Raw genomic sequence first — 17,581 nt, 5'->3', positions numbered from 1 at the left:
CCAGAACATATTTAAATGTTTTACTCAGAAAATATATATATTTAAATGATTTCATATAGTGATATTATATACTGAAAGTACTGCAAGGATATAGGATTAATTTACAACAAAAATATAACAGTTAAATTTGTAATTCTTAAACACTGTCTATATGTGTTGTAAAAAGACATTTTAATGAGCATTAAAAAAATCTTGGAAATAAAGAAGAGCAATAATATGTCTAACTTTTGATCCTTATGCAAAAGCAGCAGTCAAATTGAAGAGCTAAGCCTACTGGGGAGTGGAGCTAGTGGAAATATTAAAATCAAACCTTAATTTAGAAAATTCCATTTAATCAGTTCCTCAGATTAAAAAGCTTGAATAAGTCATGGTATCTTGGCAAATGGCCTACAAAGTTGCTGGGGGAGGCAGCAAGGTAAAAACACCTAGAAAAAAAACTAATCTCTGACAGAGGTGTGGGTCCTAAGGTAGGGGCACAAGGCTTGCACAGGCAGCCCCGCGGCATCTTACCAGACAGATGGTCTCTCCTGCAACAGCAACACCCAGGATGGGTTTTATAAACACCTACTTCCCTCTCTAAAATTGCTGGGTTCCTAAAAGAAAACACAGCCCTTCATCCAAGGTTAGTATTAATTCCTTTTTTTTTTCCTTTCATGATTTAACTTGTTGGCCCTCAAATGTTAGTTAACATGGAGGCTATTTGGCTACTTCCAATTATCTGTGGTTTGCTGCTCTGAAATGGACTTAAGTTCTTTTTTTTTTTTTTGGTATCAATAAAGCCCAGACATTCCTGGTCAGGGATGCCTTTAGTATTCCTGTTTCCTTTGTACTCAGTCACTTCACTGGGTTTAAGGCATGCTTTGTGTATTTAGTTTGCAAAAATAAAACTTTTAGTACAAATTTATTTTTTATACAAACTTTTATGGCACAAGCAGCAAATCTGCTGTTTTAAGAAAATATATAAATATCCTTTTCTTCTGTACAAATATCTCCAGTATTCCCTACCCCATTTTATAATTTTAACTGTACACGGTCTGCCTCATCCTTCTCTAATAGCTCCCTCCCCCCCTCCAGATCTCAACCAAATTTGTATGTACATTTTTATTGGAGGCAGTCAGAGGAGGAGGGATCCTCCTCAGGAGGAGTCTGTGCAGGGAGAGGGTGGCGGTGGGTAGAGGTGATGAGAATAGCTCCTCTCTGTGTATGGAGAAGGTGGGCAGCTTTCATAGTTCTCCTCTGCTGACAAGTATTGGCTTCGGGGTGTCGGAGGTGGGGGCACAGGTTCTGAGTCATAGTTCAAGTCACTGGTGTAGCCCTTGGCTGTTGCCATTGAGGTCATTCTCCGGCTAGGAGCATAGTCACTGTCACAAACATCTGTGCTGCAGGGTGTGGTGGGGGGTGCAAAGTGCCGGTAACTATATGGCCTGTAGCTGGTATAGGGAGAAGACAGAGAGAAACAGTAAGTTTTACAGAGAAATAATTTTCCCTATTAGCATACAGAGGTATTAGATGTAAACTTCACTTTGATAACAAAAACTACTGCAATTCAAATTTGCACAGACCAAAAGGCAATTTTCAGTGGCAGATTAGCAGAGGAAGATAGCATGTATTTTCATATTTGCAAATAAAATGTAATTAGAGGCCAGTAGAAATGAATAGGATGGGAATGTGGAGGTAAACTCAATCTAGCCTCTCTATGTGCTCTTCCTTGTCAATTTAAACTGTACCATAGAATAAAAAAGGACTACTGCAAATTGTACTTAATGGTCATCTTTGGAAAATCTCTCTGTTTACACATTTTGCTCTTAAGGTATAGAGTAAACCCTCACCAGTTTCTGCAGTTTCATAGCCGATGAGAAGAATGAGTCTTTGCATATGTTACAAACTCAACTTCTTTAACTGCTCCATAATTTATCTGATGAATAACTCAATGATGTCTGAAGACTTCATTTCTTTCTTTAAAACTCAAACATTGGACAACCCAGACTGAATTTCAGTAGAAAGCCTAAGGGGAATATCTATCCTATTAATGACACCAGCAGCAAAGGGAATCTGCTGTGGTTTGGGGGAAACAGTTTCAATTCCTTGTGTATTAACAAAAATATTGTCATAAGTGAAGCTTTCACTTAACATCAAAATGATAAATTTTAATGCCCGTGTAGGGCCAGTGAATTTTCTAATATATATTTCAGAGGCCTAATTTATTTCTTACATTTATTCATCTATCTTTTTCAGTAATTTATAGTTGTTAAGTTTGTATCATGGCTTACTAAAGAAAAAAGCATTGGAAAGAGAAACACACTGTACTAACAAAAATAAGAGCTGGCCTAAAGTGCTGGCTTTTCTATCTTCCTCCTTCTATTTTTAGCTTCTCATACCTTTTTATTATAAGTATGGTAAAGTTTATCTTACTTTATACATATACCCCAACCAAAGATTTATTCATAAGCTTTCTCAAACAAAGTGAATGCAAGAGAAGGGGCAAGAGCAAGTATAAAAGTAATATAACAATTCATAAAATACCTAGTGATACAAAGTGCCACAAGATAATATCCCAGGATACAAACCACTTGATATCACTTGGGCTTGCATCAAAGAAATGGCTGCCAGGAGAGCAAAAGTTACATGACCTGCTGAGCAGGTTCTTAAAGGTTTTTATATCAATATTAACATGAGGTTGTAGGGTTTTTAGGTTTTTTAATGTCTTTTTGTCCAATCTGGTGTCGCGCCTTGGTGAAATTTCTTGGCTCAACATTTAAAAGGCCAAATATTTCTATTTATGGAATGAAAATTAAATTAATTCTTTTAAGTCCCAATTCAGACTAAAATCTCAACAAATGACAAAAGGTTTGACTCAGAAGATAATTTGTCTTAATTTGAGACATGGGAAATGGTTAAACAAGAACTGTTTTTTTTTTTAAGAAGATAATTTGTCTTAATTTGAGACATGGGAAATGGTTAAACAAGAACTGTTTTTTTTTTAATCCTTTTTGTCTTTTTTTCGTGACCGGCAACGGATCGCAACCCTCAGTGTCGCACCCGTACCGGGCCGGGACCGGCAACAGGATCGCAACCCATGGTGTTGTGCCTGTACCTCGCTCAGCCAGTGAGCGGCAGGTCTGTATGTGGGATCCGAACCCTCGGCGGGAGCGCCGCCGCACTCCCAAGCGGCGCACTGTAGCAGTGCGCCACCGGGCCGGCCCCACAAGAACTGTTTTTTTTTTTATTTTTATTTTTTGTCTTTTTCCGTGTCCGGCAACGGATCGCAACCCTCAGTGTTGCCCCCGTACCGGACCGGGGACCGGCAACGGGATCACAACCCTCGGTGTTGCTCCCGCGCCTCGCTCAGCCAGTGAGCGGGAACCGGTCTGTATGTGGGATCCGAACCCTCGGGCAGGAGCGCCGCCGCACTTCCCAAGCGGCGCACTATCCAGTGTGCCACCGACAAGAACTGTTTTTGATGCAATTATGTTTATTTTGATCAAACAGTGTTTCATTCAGCTTGAATTAAGAAATTAATTTTTGTGTTATGACACCAAGGTCAATTTTAGTTCTTTCCTTTTGTTTTTCAGTGTTTAGGCTTCTATTACTCTGTTTGGGCTTCTTAGAACAAACTTGTGGAAGAGAGAGTGACATTACAATAAATCAAAACAACAATCAGTTCAGAAACAAGACTATCTCAAATAGTCCTATGTAAACTGAAATGAGAATTCTGAATGAGGTACTATAAGTAGTTTTCACTTTATTTCTATACATGTGTAAAGGTTATATAAGGTCCGTTTGACTGAAATGCTAGAAAACACCTTATCTAGAAGGTAACAGGCACTTGGGAGAAGCCCCGACACTCAGAATATCAAGCTGACTTTCTGTCGGCCTTTCAAGTAAGATGGAAGAGTAAGGCTGTCGCAATAGTACTTGACCTGCTCAACACACTCTGTAGACTCAGAAACTAGCACAAAGGCATAATGTCCCCTTTTGTGGTTTACAAATACACTTCGTTTATTTTAGAGTCATTCACTTTTTTTGGCTGGTCAGAACAGAGACTGAACCCCGGACCTTGGTATTATCAACAGTACACTCTAACCAACTGAACTAACTGGCCAGCCATGTTAGTGAGTCTTGATTTATTCCATGCAACTACATGAGAAATCTTTTACTCCAGATAGTAATAACATATGTAAGAAAAAACTAAACTTACACTTCTCTCAACTTTTCTCAAATTCTGTGCCCATACTGTTTTAAGCTCTCACAACTCTCTGAACCATAGTCTTACTTCAATAATCCATTCTTAGAATATCAATCAAACTTAACCCGAGCAATAACCTATTTTGAAATCAGTCACTTTGGTGGGTATACTTTTCCTTAGAATACTGCAAAAGCTTGGGGCTCTACTTTATTACTCTAAAAGACAGCACTTTTGACTCTCTTTAAAAAATGTACAATATCCAGAAAGAAAAGAATTTGTGGCAGGGGCAATGTCATCATTACCAAGAAAAGATGCTTGCTCTCTCTCTGATGGCTGTGATCTACTCATCTGGAGCTACGTGAAGCCCACAACTAGAACACTTCTCCCTTCTAATGCATACTTCAACTTATAATAAAGGAGGATGTGTATTACCTGTACGATCTATGAGTGGACGGACTGTTTGAAGAGTAACCAAATTCCATAGTGTAATGTGATCGCTCCGTGGCTGGGGATGGTGGAGGGTTCAAAATCTAAAAGGAAAAATAGTTAAATATTAAAATAATAATAGTTTACTCTACAAAGAGACTATTAGACTTTCTTTCAACTCTTCTTCCTTCATCTAGATTCATATTCCTTTCCATTACACTATTAGCACAATCCTCCTTTTCCAAAGAACTGACCTCAAATAGTACTTTAGGATTGTGGCTCCCCCATTTCCTAAGACACAATTTCATCACAGCTAAAGAGCACAAAGTGATGAAAAGATAATCTGTAATCTACAAGTCACTGGTTTAAGATCAGCACAGCTAGGTTCTGATTTTTTTAAATTATAAATGTTTAGAGAAAAATTACTGATTTAGCAGAAATTCCAGGTGTTCTTCCTCTTTTGGGAGGTCATGAAATGAAGGTCCTAAGTCTCCCAAGAGGTACCACTCAGTAGTTCTGTTTTTACTTAAAATGTAAAATTAATACCCAGTGCTTTCAAATATGCTGGGTATTACACAGTAACAAGAGAAAGACTGATAAGCAGGGGGGAAGGGAGGTAGTGGTGGTGGTAAATCCTTCTTTGAGCCTTATATGCCTAAATTCTATATTATAAAAACTATTTTTATATTGCCATCACTGAGCACCCACATTTAAATGAGTTAAAAATCTAAGATCCTATGCATCCTAGTATTCAAAGGAAAACAAAGGAAAACAGACTGCTTACTGCAGGGAAGTAAGTGCCTTTGGTGCTTGAAGAACTACTTGATGATGCTCCTGTGACATGAGCTCGATCATAGGGGGGTCCACTGCTTCCCCCCATGATACTGAGGGAGCTGATCATTGATTTACCTCGAGACATTCCTAAAACGAAAGGAAGATACAAACTAAAGATGAATAAGATCTATAAAAATGCATGAAACAATTTTATTCAACCCTAGGATTACAAACACCAACAAACGTTGGTTAGAGTACAGTGCTGATAGCACCAATGTCCAGGGTTTGATCCCTGTACTGGTCAGCTGCTAAAACAAACAAACAACAACCCCAAATGCCAATAGTCAAATAGTCTAATTTTAAAACAACTTATGCCCTCTTTTTCTAATAATAATTGAAAACATTTAATGGAGAAAGGAAAACGAATGTTCTGTAGAAGTGAATGCTTCCATTGGAGGCAGTCTAGAACAAGGCCAGTAATAGCTCGCACGTCCTCCCTCCCCTGGTGGAAGCAGAGCTCTTCAGGATGAGAGGCTGTCAACCTCTTGGAGGATTTAAAGGAGCAGAAAGGATTGTGAAGGGCAGGAATGTGAAGCAGAGATTAAATAATAGATTTGTTAAAAAACAAAAAGCAATATATGCAAGATATTTCTTCATCTACTAGACACAAATGTTGCAGAAATCAAAACCACCAGTGCTAAAGAAGAAATTCTATTTTTCTAAGTAGCTTCCCTAATTCCACTAACTGAAAATAGGTATGGCGACAAGGAAACATTATCATTAACAGCTTAAAAACCTTGTCTATTCTCTTAAGAGTTATACCCACAGTAAGTTCCTCTTTTCAGAGGGCTCTTGACAGGCACCTGTTTCTCCATATTCACTACAAAGAAGGCTTCTTTCCACTAAGGGCCACCAGAAAACACTGAAAAAGCTATACTTCCCCAGAGCAATACGGCCTATCCAAGTGTAAAACTTCTAGCTACTTGGCTACACCTAAACCAGCCCTAGCCCCACTGTCATCACATAAAGTCAGGAGAAAACATAAGACAGGATATCCCTGCTTTTCATCACCCAGCTATTTCTAAATCGTTGATGAATCTTTGTTTGCTGAAGGTTATCTTTTCTATTTTTTGGTCTCCTTTTATTCCTGGGCTCAGCAGTACTGGGGTTCCCTGGCAGTAAACCTAAAGAACATGTGGTTTATGATATGACTAGCTGGTTCACTTTCAGTAGAGGACATCCAGGAGTGCAGCCACAAGGGCTTAAAGCTTGTATATGTATTTGCTTATATCCTTTGGCAATTTCTACCAGACATACCTAAGGCCTTTTATGTAAAAAGATGCTAAAAGTAAAAAAGAACATTTGTTCTTATAATGTGTTTAAACCTGAAGTAATCTAGTTTGAAATAGTCTCTAGGTAATCTTCTGTTTCCTTGATGGATCCTTGGCAATCTTGCTAGGAACCAAGACTTGATTCTCAATGGATCCATCTTACTCACCTGGAAGAGATCCTGACAAAGAACTTGGGTGTGGCACATAACCAAGGGGCACAGAAGCTGGTCCATGAACTACGTAGTCATTAGTCATGGTTTCCCCATCTCCCTTCATACGTGGACACAACATCCTCTGGCAGATAAAGTATATGGTTCCAGACACAAAAATGGTGACAATTACTCCAATAACTGAACCAACAGTATTGGTGGCCTGTGGTGCTGGCTCTTCAGTTGGATCTGAAATGGAGAATTCAGCATAGTTATCTAATGGAAAACAACTGTATATTCAAAATAGCAATCAAAAAGAGGACTTGCAGAATGTAAAGATACAGGCCTAATTAATTCATCAACATTTTCTTTTTTATGAATACATATACACCACACCTCATAGACATATGGGTCAAATGCCATCATGAGGAATCAAAATGAAGTACCCTTAAGTGAGAACAGAAAAATAACAACAGATTGGAAAGTACTGATAGAAACAAACATGGTAAATGAAGTATAGATTTAAACATCATTCAGAAGCTTTCAATACATATATAGATAAAATCTATTCTACTTCATTCTGTATACCATAAAAATCGACAAAGTTGTTATCAAATGTTTTACCTGCAATGTGAAGAAGCCAAAAGGTGCCCTGAGTACATGTTAGATTTTAGATTTGAATAGCAACATTTAGGGCTGGTAAGGAAAATTAGAAACTACAGATAAGCCTGAGTTCTCAGACCCAATATGCTGCTGCCTTCAGGCTGTCCACCTGCCTGACTTGATTACTGGGGGCCTCAGAGAATGGCCAGGGCCCTAGAGGAGGCTCCTGCCCGTGGTAGCCACCTTCGCTGGATCTCTCAGCTACCTGAGGCTTTATGAAGGAGAGGACGTCACTAGCCAGAATAAAGGAAAAGAGAAAATGGGCTTATCAAATTTAGAGCATTACTCTTCTAAAAATAAATTTTTTAAAAACTTAAAAAAAGAGCTACTCTTCTAGTCAGAAGGAAAATTCCTCCATTCTTAATAATTAAATTACCTCACAATCGCAGATCCTTTAAAAAACTTCCTTCTGCTTCATCTTACCTGAAATCTCCCATCCATGTAGCTAAACACATCCTGACAGATTATATGAAAGAAATGAGTGAAAATGACATTACTAAGTACATAATATGTAGGGACTATCAGTTACAAATTTAGCTGGTGAAATGTGAGGCACAGTTATCCTTAGTCCCTGTGGAAAAAAAAAAATCCCATCTTTTTTGTCCCTTTCTAGTGCCTTGGCATTCCTTTCTAATGCCAAGCTTTAAGAAAGTTTACATCAGAATGCATTCTACATAATATGGGTAAATACTGTTGTGTGATACTTTCTTTATAAATGCACCCACATCTTCGTGTCCTTTTGCTGTGGTCAAAAAAACTTTGAAAGCAATCAGTATAACAGATTTCCCTGCCTATATTTGTATCATCTACAATCCATATGCTTTACAGTTTTTGTATTTATGTGGCCTTGCCAGACGTTTTCTTGAAATTGTCAATGACTTTCATTGTTAATGAAATACTGTCCTGGCTCTTGAGAAGAAGAACAAAGTCCTCATGACCTAATCTTTATCTGTGTTATCTCTTGCTGACCCCTCAAGACATAGCCTATATTTTGGCAGTTCTATTTACACGTAGTTTCCCAAAGATGCCAGTTTCACCCCTTTCTCCCCCCCCCCCAACCCCCTTTTTTTTTTTTTTTTTTTTGGTGGCTGGCTGGTACAGGGATTGAACTCTGGACCTTGGTGTTATAAGGCTGTGCTCTAACAAACAGAGCTAACAGGACAGTGTTCCTCTCTGCTTTTGAACAGGATATTCCCTCTGCCTGAAATGCAATTTCTCTAATTACATGCATAATGAACACTGTTCATTGATCAACACCCAATCTTAGGCACAATTTTTCTAAGAAGACTTCCTTGATCAACTCCATCTTTATTCCTAAAAAGTTGACTACTCCTCTCCTTCGTACTACTACTTGTACAGATCCCTGTTAAAGCATTTTTTATATTACTTATCACTTTCCTTTATCAATAGTACCTACCATGACCTAGGCTATGTGTTAGCCAGGCTAAATGATATATACATTAAATCATTTAATTTTGTCACAACCAGCAGGCTAAGTATCATTATCTTCATTTTAGAGATGAGGAAACTAAGTTTTAACAAGAACAAATAATTTGCTGGAAGGAGAGGTGCTAGGATTCAAATCCAGCTTTACCTGGTTCTAAAATTCCTATTCTTATTGTTTTTCATGGTTGTTCACTTAGTGGGTTCTGAGAGTTTGGTACTTTATTAAGGGGGGTGGCAGAGGGGGGGAATGAGAAAAAGCCATGGTCTTAATGTTGAACCACTTTTACTAATTTTTTTCTGGTTTAAAATTAAATAAGTAAATAAATAAAATCCCTATTCTTACTACTATCTCAACCACAGAGGACTCTGAGAAACTTGGTGCAGGTACCATGTATCCTCAGAATACAGCAGAGGTTTTTTTGAGATTCATCACTATTGACCAATGCCCTAACATATATCTAATGTTAGGCCACAAGGCAGTAAATGATTGTTGAGTTAATGAACAGATTCTAAGTCTCACTGAATATCCCACCTGAACTTTGTAAAAATACCAGCCTAAAGTCCTCATTACAGATGAAAGAGTTTTTTTAATGAGTTTTATCTAAATTCCATCAAACCAGTTTTGACAGGGTAAACCTGGCTTACACTAGGGCCGAGCGGATCCTATATAGGGATGACCGGTGCGCTCACAGGGCTCACTGACTGAGCGCGGTGCAGCCGGTCTAAAAAAGGACAAAAAAAACCCAAAAAACAAAAAACCTGGCTTACACTAAATTCCATTCAGAATCAAGTTTATCATGGGAAAGAAGGAGGCGGAGGAGGGGCTAGTAAAAAATTGGTAAAGGGTCACAAAAAATGATTACATTGCGTAATGTTGAATATACTAATTATCCTGATTTGAGCATCACATACTACACACAGGTATTGATATTCAATTCTATACCCCTCAGATATGTACAACTATGTTTCAATTTAAAAAAAAGAAGTTGGCATTGGTCAACAGTTATGAACCTTGAAGAAACCACAGGATGTTCAGCCAGGGGTCCCTAAATCTAGGGGTATATGTTGATTCAAGTATCCTTTGGCTGCATTTTAAGAAAGCTCTTAAAGTCTTCTAGCCATTGAGAAACTGGTGGAAACACTTCAAGAAAAGAATGGGAGACAGTTAAACACGAACTGATGTTCAGAAACTAACTCCAGATCACCACTTGATTTCCATGTATCTAACTAATTATTTTAGGGCTTTGTAACTTTAATTGTGGCAAAACAATATTTATTGTTTTCTGGTACTTTACTAAATGTTTCTTGTGAAGATTTCTGTGCATAAGAAAACTGCTATCTTTAAGAAATTATTAAAAACAAATCAAAAAATCCCTAACAAATAATTAGCTTAATATTAACACTTCTTGGGCCGGCCCGGTGGCGCACTGCATAGTGCGCCGCTTAGGAAGCACGGCGGCGCTCCCGTCCGAGGGTTCGGATCCCACATACAGACCGGCTCCCGCTCACTGGCTGAGCGCGGGAGCAGCACCGAGGCTTGCGATCCCGTTGCCGGTCCCCGGTCCGGTACGGGGGCAACACTGAGGGTTGCGATCCGTTGCCGGACACGGAAAAAAGACAAAAGACAAAAAAAAAAAAAAAAATTAACACTTCTTAATAAGTAAATCTTGATTACAAGTAAACCTCACACATAAAGAAAAAGTATTTTTTAAATTCTCCCTTAAGAGTAATTAACAAGGTTTTAGTCCTACTTACAACAATCCAGTTCATCTGATTTGTCACTGCAATCCACATTATGATCACACTTCTTGTGTTTTCCAATGCACTGACCATTGGCACAGCGGAACTGATCAATTAAACAAAGCACTGGGAAAAAATGCAAATAGTTTTCTTATTTTTTACTATTAGGCAAAGCCAAACGCTGGCAAGAGTCATAAGGTGCTTCCTCAGCATAAATGAAAAACGAATTGGACTTTTAGATACAACTTAAATATCAGTCTCTAGGGATTTTGACTTGTACAGGGAAAAGGAAAAGTGTGTGTGTGGGGGGGGGGGGGGGGGGGTCCAGCAGGAAATTTACTATTTTATTCTTTACATTAAATTTCCTCTTTCATAATAATTCTGCTGGTTACCCTAAAGAATTCTAAAGAACTTGGTTTGTTTGTTCTTACTGTATTAAAAGTTAGTGAGGAAAAGAGGAGAATTTTAGATTGTAATAAATAAATCTACTAATTAAGAGTTCACTGGGAAAGGGGACTATTTTATATACTGAAGGCCTAATCTTTTGGTCCCATTTCCCAATTTTCAAAGCTTATTAATTTATATAAAAATACATGCATGCGAAGTGAATTAAAAACACAATTTGGAACAGGGTATTACGTTCAGACATAATACGGTCAAATGTACTTGAAAACTCTCAAATCTATTTTGAGCTAAAGTAACATTCTGAAATTTGAAGAACTTAATGCAAAAAAAACCCGCACAACCAGACACTGAGGAATTTTGGATACCTTCACAGTTCTTCTCATCTGATTTATCCTGGCAGTTTGCATCCCCATTGCATCGAAGGGCACCATCAATACACTGCCCACTGGCACACTGGAACTGGGACTCTGAGCATACAGGACAATTGAGTTCATCACTGTGGTCTTCACATTCAGTAAACCCATCACACCGCCAAGCCACAGGGATACAGTCAATTTCCCCCGTGAAACAAGTAAACTGCTGAGGAGAACATGTTGGGGGTTCTTCAAATGAACAAGGGGGAGGGAGTGACAAAAAACACAACAATGGTCACAAAGAGGTACAAACACTTACACCCCAGTGAAGCTCATTTAATAATTAACATAAACTAAACACTTTATAATAAATATAATTTGTAAACCAACTCAACTAATTGGAGAAGAAATAAAGTTTTTATACTACTACTTCATTTAGATTCACTAATTCAAGTATGATTATAGTATTTGTAATCCATTACAATCTCACATGTAACCTAGGAATAATCACTATAATTACCAACCTCCAAATATTTAAAAGTTAGCCTAGAACTCCTAAGTTTTTTAGTTCTGAGGTTCTCAAAGGGTGATCCACGAACCCCTAAGGATACCTGAGACCTTTCTCAGGAGATCCACAAATTCAAAATTACGTTTATAATAATACTAAGATGTCATTTGCTTTTTTCACTACATTTGCACTGATGATACAAAAGGAATGGTCGGTAAAACCATTGGCACCTTAGCAGACTCAAGGCAATGACACCAAACTGTACTAGTACTCACTGCATTCTACACAGCCACACACTCACAGTTTAAACAAAAAGGCCAGTTTCATTTAAGATGTTCTTGATAAATCAATAAAAAATATGAACTATATTAAAGTCAACTACTGAGTACATGTCTCTTCAAAATGCTGTTTGATAAAATGGGAAGTATACATAACACTCGTTTTGCAAACCTAAGCATGATGGTTTCTAAAAGGAAAGCATTTGTTTGACTTGTAATCTCAACTCAAAATGAACACTGTTTTTACCTGAAAGAACAACCAAGAGATAAAATATAGTTATTTACACTTCAGTATTTGGCAAGAATTTTTTTAATGAACAAAGTGAGCCTGTTACTTCAAGGAAAACAATTTGTGGCAAAGTATAACACTGGAGCTTTCAATCAGAAGTTAGAATTTTGGAAAACTTGTATCCAACACTACAAGCTCAACAGATTCCCACCACTTAAAGACTTTTCTGATGAGATTGATGCTGATATTAATAAATGTGATTTTTTTATATTGTATAATGAAATTGATCAAAACGTAAAGATCTGAGGATTTCTGAATTGAATTCTAATATTTCCAAATGACCAAGGTGTGAGTTTACAAAATCACGCCTGGGTAAAAGATCCATTCAGATTACAAAATAGATAAGTATATTTTTATATAAGAGACTATGAACAGTTAATTGATACAGTTTCAAGTTCTACACTGCAACTTAACCTGTAGGAAACTACCACTTGTCAAGATTTGGTGTGGAATCCAAATATCCATAATTACTTGAAAATGCTATTATTATAGTCCTCCACTTTTTTTTTTTTTGGGGGGGGGTCTTTTGTCTTTTTCCGTGTCCGGCAACGGATCGCAACCCTCAGTGTTGCCCCCGTACCGGACCGGGGACCGGCAACAGGATCACAACCCTCGGTGTTGCTCCCACGCCTCGCTCAGCCAGTGAGCGGGAACCGGTCTGTATGTGGGATCCGAACCCTCGGGCGGGAGCGCCGCCGCACTTCCCAAGCGGCGCACTATCCAGTGCGCCACTGGGCCGGCCCCATAGTCCTCCACTTTCCAACTACATATCTGTGTCTGGCCAAATTTTCTTCATATATTTCAACCAAAACTACATATTACAACAAATTGAATGCAGAAGTAGACATGAGAATCCAGCCCAACATTAGATTTACAAAAATGTAAAAACAATGCCACTCAGTTTTCTCACTAAAATTATTTTACTTAGAAAATATAATTTTCTTAACATATTTCATTTATAAAAATATGTAAGGGTTTGTTTTTAATAAATATTTTTTAAAGTTTTTGGTTTTAAATTCTAATATAGTAAAATATAGATAAATATACCCTATGCGCGCGCGCACACACACACACACACACACAAAATAAAAACCCCTTTGGAGGCCTCAGTAATTTTTGAAAATGTAAAAAATATGCTGAAACCACACAGTTTGAAAACTCCCATTTGAGCCTAATTTCCTTGTTTTGCAAATAAGTAAACTGAGGCTCAGAGAGGCTAAGTGACTGTACAAGGCCACGGAGCTCCCTATAAACAAGGGACGATAAAAAAGATAGGTCTATAAGGGTAGCCTCCTCACTTTTAGCCTAGTGCCTCTACTACTACAACACAAGCTGACTCCTCGAAATATTTGTGTGTTAGTAAATTCTCTAGAGAACACAACAACTTAATATGACCCTGAATCAGAAAATCCATCTTTAGAAAAGAGAATATTGCAGATTACATGTGAACATTTTAATTTTACAAGGAGAATCTGAGGGATTATTTTCTAAGAGCCTATTTCATATTCAGCACTATACTAAATTGTATGCAGAATCAAAATAGGTAATATATAATCCATGTCCTTAATGGGCTTTGAATTTGATTGGAGGTAGAAAGAGACTAACAAATATAAAATTTATGACAGTATTACTCTAAACTGCATGTCATGCAAACTCTGGTAACAAGTGCTGCAATTCAGAGAAAGAGGAGAACACTAACAATAGTGAAGGTTTCATAGATCATGAAAAGAACAGCTGCACCTTGAAAAATGAGTAAGATTTAGCATGGGCATGGAAGAAGAGAAATATGTCCTTAAAATACCACAAGTAAAGCCAGAGAAGCAAAACGAACAGAACATGCCACAGTGATCCTCAAACTCTAAAGAGCCAAACAAAAGTAAAGTGAGCAAGTTGGGAAGAAATACAAAAGGAGATAGACTGGAGACACAGGCTCAAATGAAATCACATCTTGAAGGTCAGGCTGAGAAAATTAGTTTTTTATTTCATTTATCTCCACTGTAAAATCAATATTAAAAAACAAAAAGACTTATATGCAAATTTTCATTGAAGTTTAATTCTTAATAACAAAAAATTGAAAACAAAATGTTCCTCACAGGAGAGTAATAAATTGCAGTGTTATAATGAAATACTACTCAGCAATGAAAAGGAAAAACTACTGATAAACAAATGTATGACTGAATCTTAAAAGTATATTAAGCAAGAGAATCCAGAAACAAAAATGATACATATATCATGATTCCATTTATGTAAAGTTCAAAAACAGGCAAAACTAATTTGTGGGGATAAAAATCAGAATAGTGGTTACTTCTGGAAGAGGAGAATTTACTGGTAAGGGACAAAAGGGTATTCTTATGGCAACATTCTATACTTGATTTGGGTGTCTGTAACACAGCTGTATACATACGTCAAAACTTGCTGACTATCCACTTAGTACATATGTTAAAAATAATCACTAAATGTGCAAGCAAAAAAAAAAAAATTAAAAGTCCTTTACAAGACATTTTCTTTTTTTTTTTTTTCCTTTTTGTCTTTTTTACTGACTGGTAACGGGATCGCAACCCTCGGTGTCTCACCCGTACCGGGGACCGGCAACAGGATCGCAACCTTCGGTGTCGCGCCTGCACCGCGCTCAGCCAGTGAGCGGGAACTGGTCTCCACATGGGATCCGAACCCTCGGCAGGAGCGCCGCCGCGCTCCCAAGAGGGGCACTCTCCAGTGCGCCACCGGGCCGGCCCTACAAGACATTTTCTAACTGGAAGATGAAATCCTTGATTCAGATTCATCTATGTTATCATTAACATAAAGGGACATTTTTCTAGGATTTGCTTTATTAAAGTAATAGTCTAGCATCCTGACACATGGAAATACATGCTATTTTTTTATTGTGGTAAAATATACATAACAGAATTTACCAATTTAACCATTTTAAAGTGCACAGTTCACTGGCATTAAGCACATTACATTATTGAGCAATGCCTTTTTTTTTTTAATTTCAAGAACCAGAGCTTAACTTTTACTGTGTGCCTGTCTCATCTCCCTGACTACATCGTATGCTCTACCTCAAAGATCCTCAAATCTTCTACAGTCAAAGCAAAGTGACTATAGCAGCTACTAAATACATGCATTATTTATTTTTTTAAAAAACTCAAAGTTAGAATAAAATTTATTTGTAATCCCACTTTATCAACAATTTTTATATTTTGAGTGTGCATACATTTTTTTTTTTTTTTGGCAGCTGGCCAGTACAGGGATTCAAACCTTGGTGTTATAACACTGCATTGTAACTAACTGAGCTAAACAGCCAATCCTGAGTGCAGATTCTCTTTCAATCTTTGTTTACAGAAATACGTGTTTTATGTAGTTGAACTCATAATAAAAAACACTATTTTTAATAACTTTATTTTTCACTTGAGCAAGTATTTTGGCTACATTTTTACATCAACTTCATATCATAACATTTAACAGCTGTATAAACTCAGTTATTTTACTTAATAATTTTCCTACCATTAGAAGTTAGATTGTTTTAAAATTTCTGCCACTGTAGATAACAGCATGATGCAGTCTTTTCCCTTCAGCTGAATCCACTTAGAATTATCCCCAAGAGGAAGATTTCTGAATTAAGGGTATGAATACTATTATGTTGCTTGATACTGCCACACTATGATTTAACAAAGAAATGAACCAATTTCATATACCCCATGAGTGATTAAACCAATTTAACTATCACTACACTCAGGGATTATCTTTAAAAAAAAATTTTTTTTGTTAGATAAATAAGAAAAACAACAGAAAACTGCTGATGGATTTGAACAAAAGAATATTCTCTCCCCTGGGCATATTCCCAGCAATAATACATAAATTGACAGAATCTAGAATTCAGTGGATGGAGAGATTATAGGAGGTAGGATTAATACATCTTGCTACCCTGACAGGGGAGAGCTACTTTATTATTAAGAAATACACTCATTCACAGGCTGAAAATGTGCCAATATATACATAATGAAATACTTTTCAGCCTTAAAAAAGAAGGAAATCCTGTAATTTGTGACAACACGGATAAACGTGAAGAACATTATGTTAAGTGCAATAAGCCAGGACGAGAAAGGCAAATATTGCATGATCTCACATGTGGAGTGTAAAAAACTAAAACTCATAGGAACAGAGTAAAATGGTGGTTCCCAGAGGCTTGGAGAAAAAAAAAGAATAACCCCAAAAGCCTAGTATACTGCAGATAAATGGAATACGAGTGACCAATTACATCAGGAGAAAGACCAATCTAACTGCCTCATCTTAGAAAGCTAGACTAAGATATGTTGGCACTTAGGCTTGCATAAGAAATCACAGCATATTTACCTCCACAAGATAATTCATCTTGAAGTAGAACCAGGTGCATGGGGCATGAGCACCTTGTAGTACCATCCCCTTTCACAAGACAAATATGTGAACAGCCACCATTATCCTGAGCACAAGGGTGGTGTCCTGCAAAAAAGAAAAAAAAAAAAGACAGAAAAAGAAAAGAAAAAAGGAAAAAAGAAAAAAACAACCCTGTTAAAATCAATTATCTATGAATTATGAAGAAAACCAGGTGTAAAATCAGCTTGGACTTTCTTTTCACACACTATGATTCCTCACTCCATCCTCCCACAACCTACAAGAAAATATTTATATCTAACCACAGTCTTTACATATTTATATAAAAAATATTTTTAAATATCTTAAGCAAGTTATGGTACAGTTAATGTCAATTTTTATGAATATGAAAAGCTGAGTACTGAAATTAAAAAATTGCTAGGGAGAATGCTGAAACCTGAATATTATTCTATTTAAAATACATAAGAACTCTTCTATACTAAAGATGTTAACTCACAAACACATTTCTAAAAGATAAGATGATTTCATCAAAAAGTATAATTTAATGAGGAATCCACTGAAAATAAAAGAGTTGTTGGGGGCCGGCCCGGTGGTGCACTGGATAGTGCGCCGCTTGGGAAGCGCGGCAAGATTTCTGAATTAAGGGTATGAATACTATTATA

The 17,581-nt window shown here is 37.2% G+C and overlaps 1 protein-coding gene across 1 annotated transcript in view; it reads right to left on the bottom strand.

The window, feature by feature from the left end:
* Positions 1 to 752: 752 nt before the first annotated feature.
* The window catches only part of LRP6 (low density lipoprotein receptor-related protein 6), a 115,708-nt gene continuing 98,879 nt past the window's right edge, over positions 753 to 17,581 (bottom strand). The window contains exons 18-24 of the mRNA XM_008577326.1: positions 16,902 to 17,027; positions 11,486 to 11,722; positions 10,731 to 10,841; positions 6,885 to 7,115; positions 5,397 to 5,533; positions 4,619 to 4,716; positions 753 to 1,430 (exon numbers count right to left, since the gene is read on the bottom strand). Coding sequence (XP_008575548.1) covers positions 1,136 to 1,430; positions 4,619 to 4,716; positions 5,397 to 5,533; positions 6,885 to 7,115; positions 10,731 to 10,841; positions 11,486 to 11,722; positions 16,902 to 17,027 — 1,235 coding nt within the window. The 3' untranslated portion in view covers positions 753 to 1,135. The remainder of the gene's footprint in view (positions 1,431 to 4,618; positions 4,717 to 5,396; positions 5,534 to 6,884; positions 7,116 to 10,730; positions 10,842 to 11,485; positions 11,723 to 16,901; positions 17,028 to 17,581) is intronic.

Source organism: Galeopterus variegatus, unplaced genomic scaffold, assembly GCF_000696425.1.
Source record: "Galeopterus variegatus unplaced genomic scaffold, G_variegatus-3.0.2 Scaffold1492, whole genome shotgun sequence".
Taxonomy (NCBI): Eukaryota; Metazoa; Chordata; class Mammalia; order Dermoptera; family Cynocephalidae; genus Galeopterus; species Galeopterus variegatus.
The sequence above is the reverse complement of the archived record's forward strand: the minus strand, read 5'-3'. Positions and strand labels throughout refer to the sequence as shown.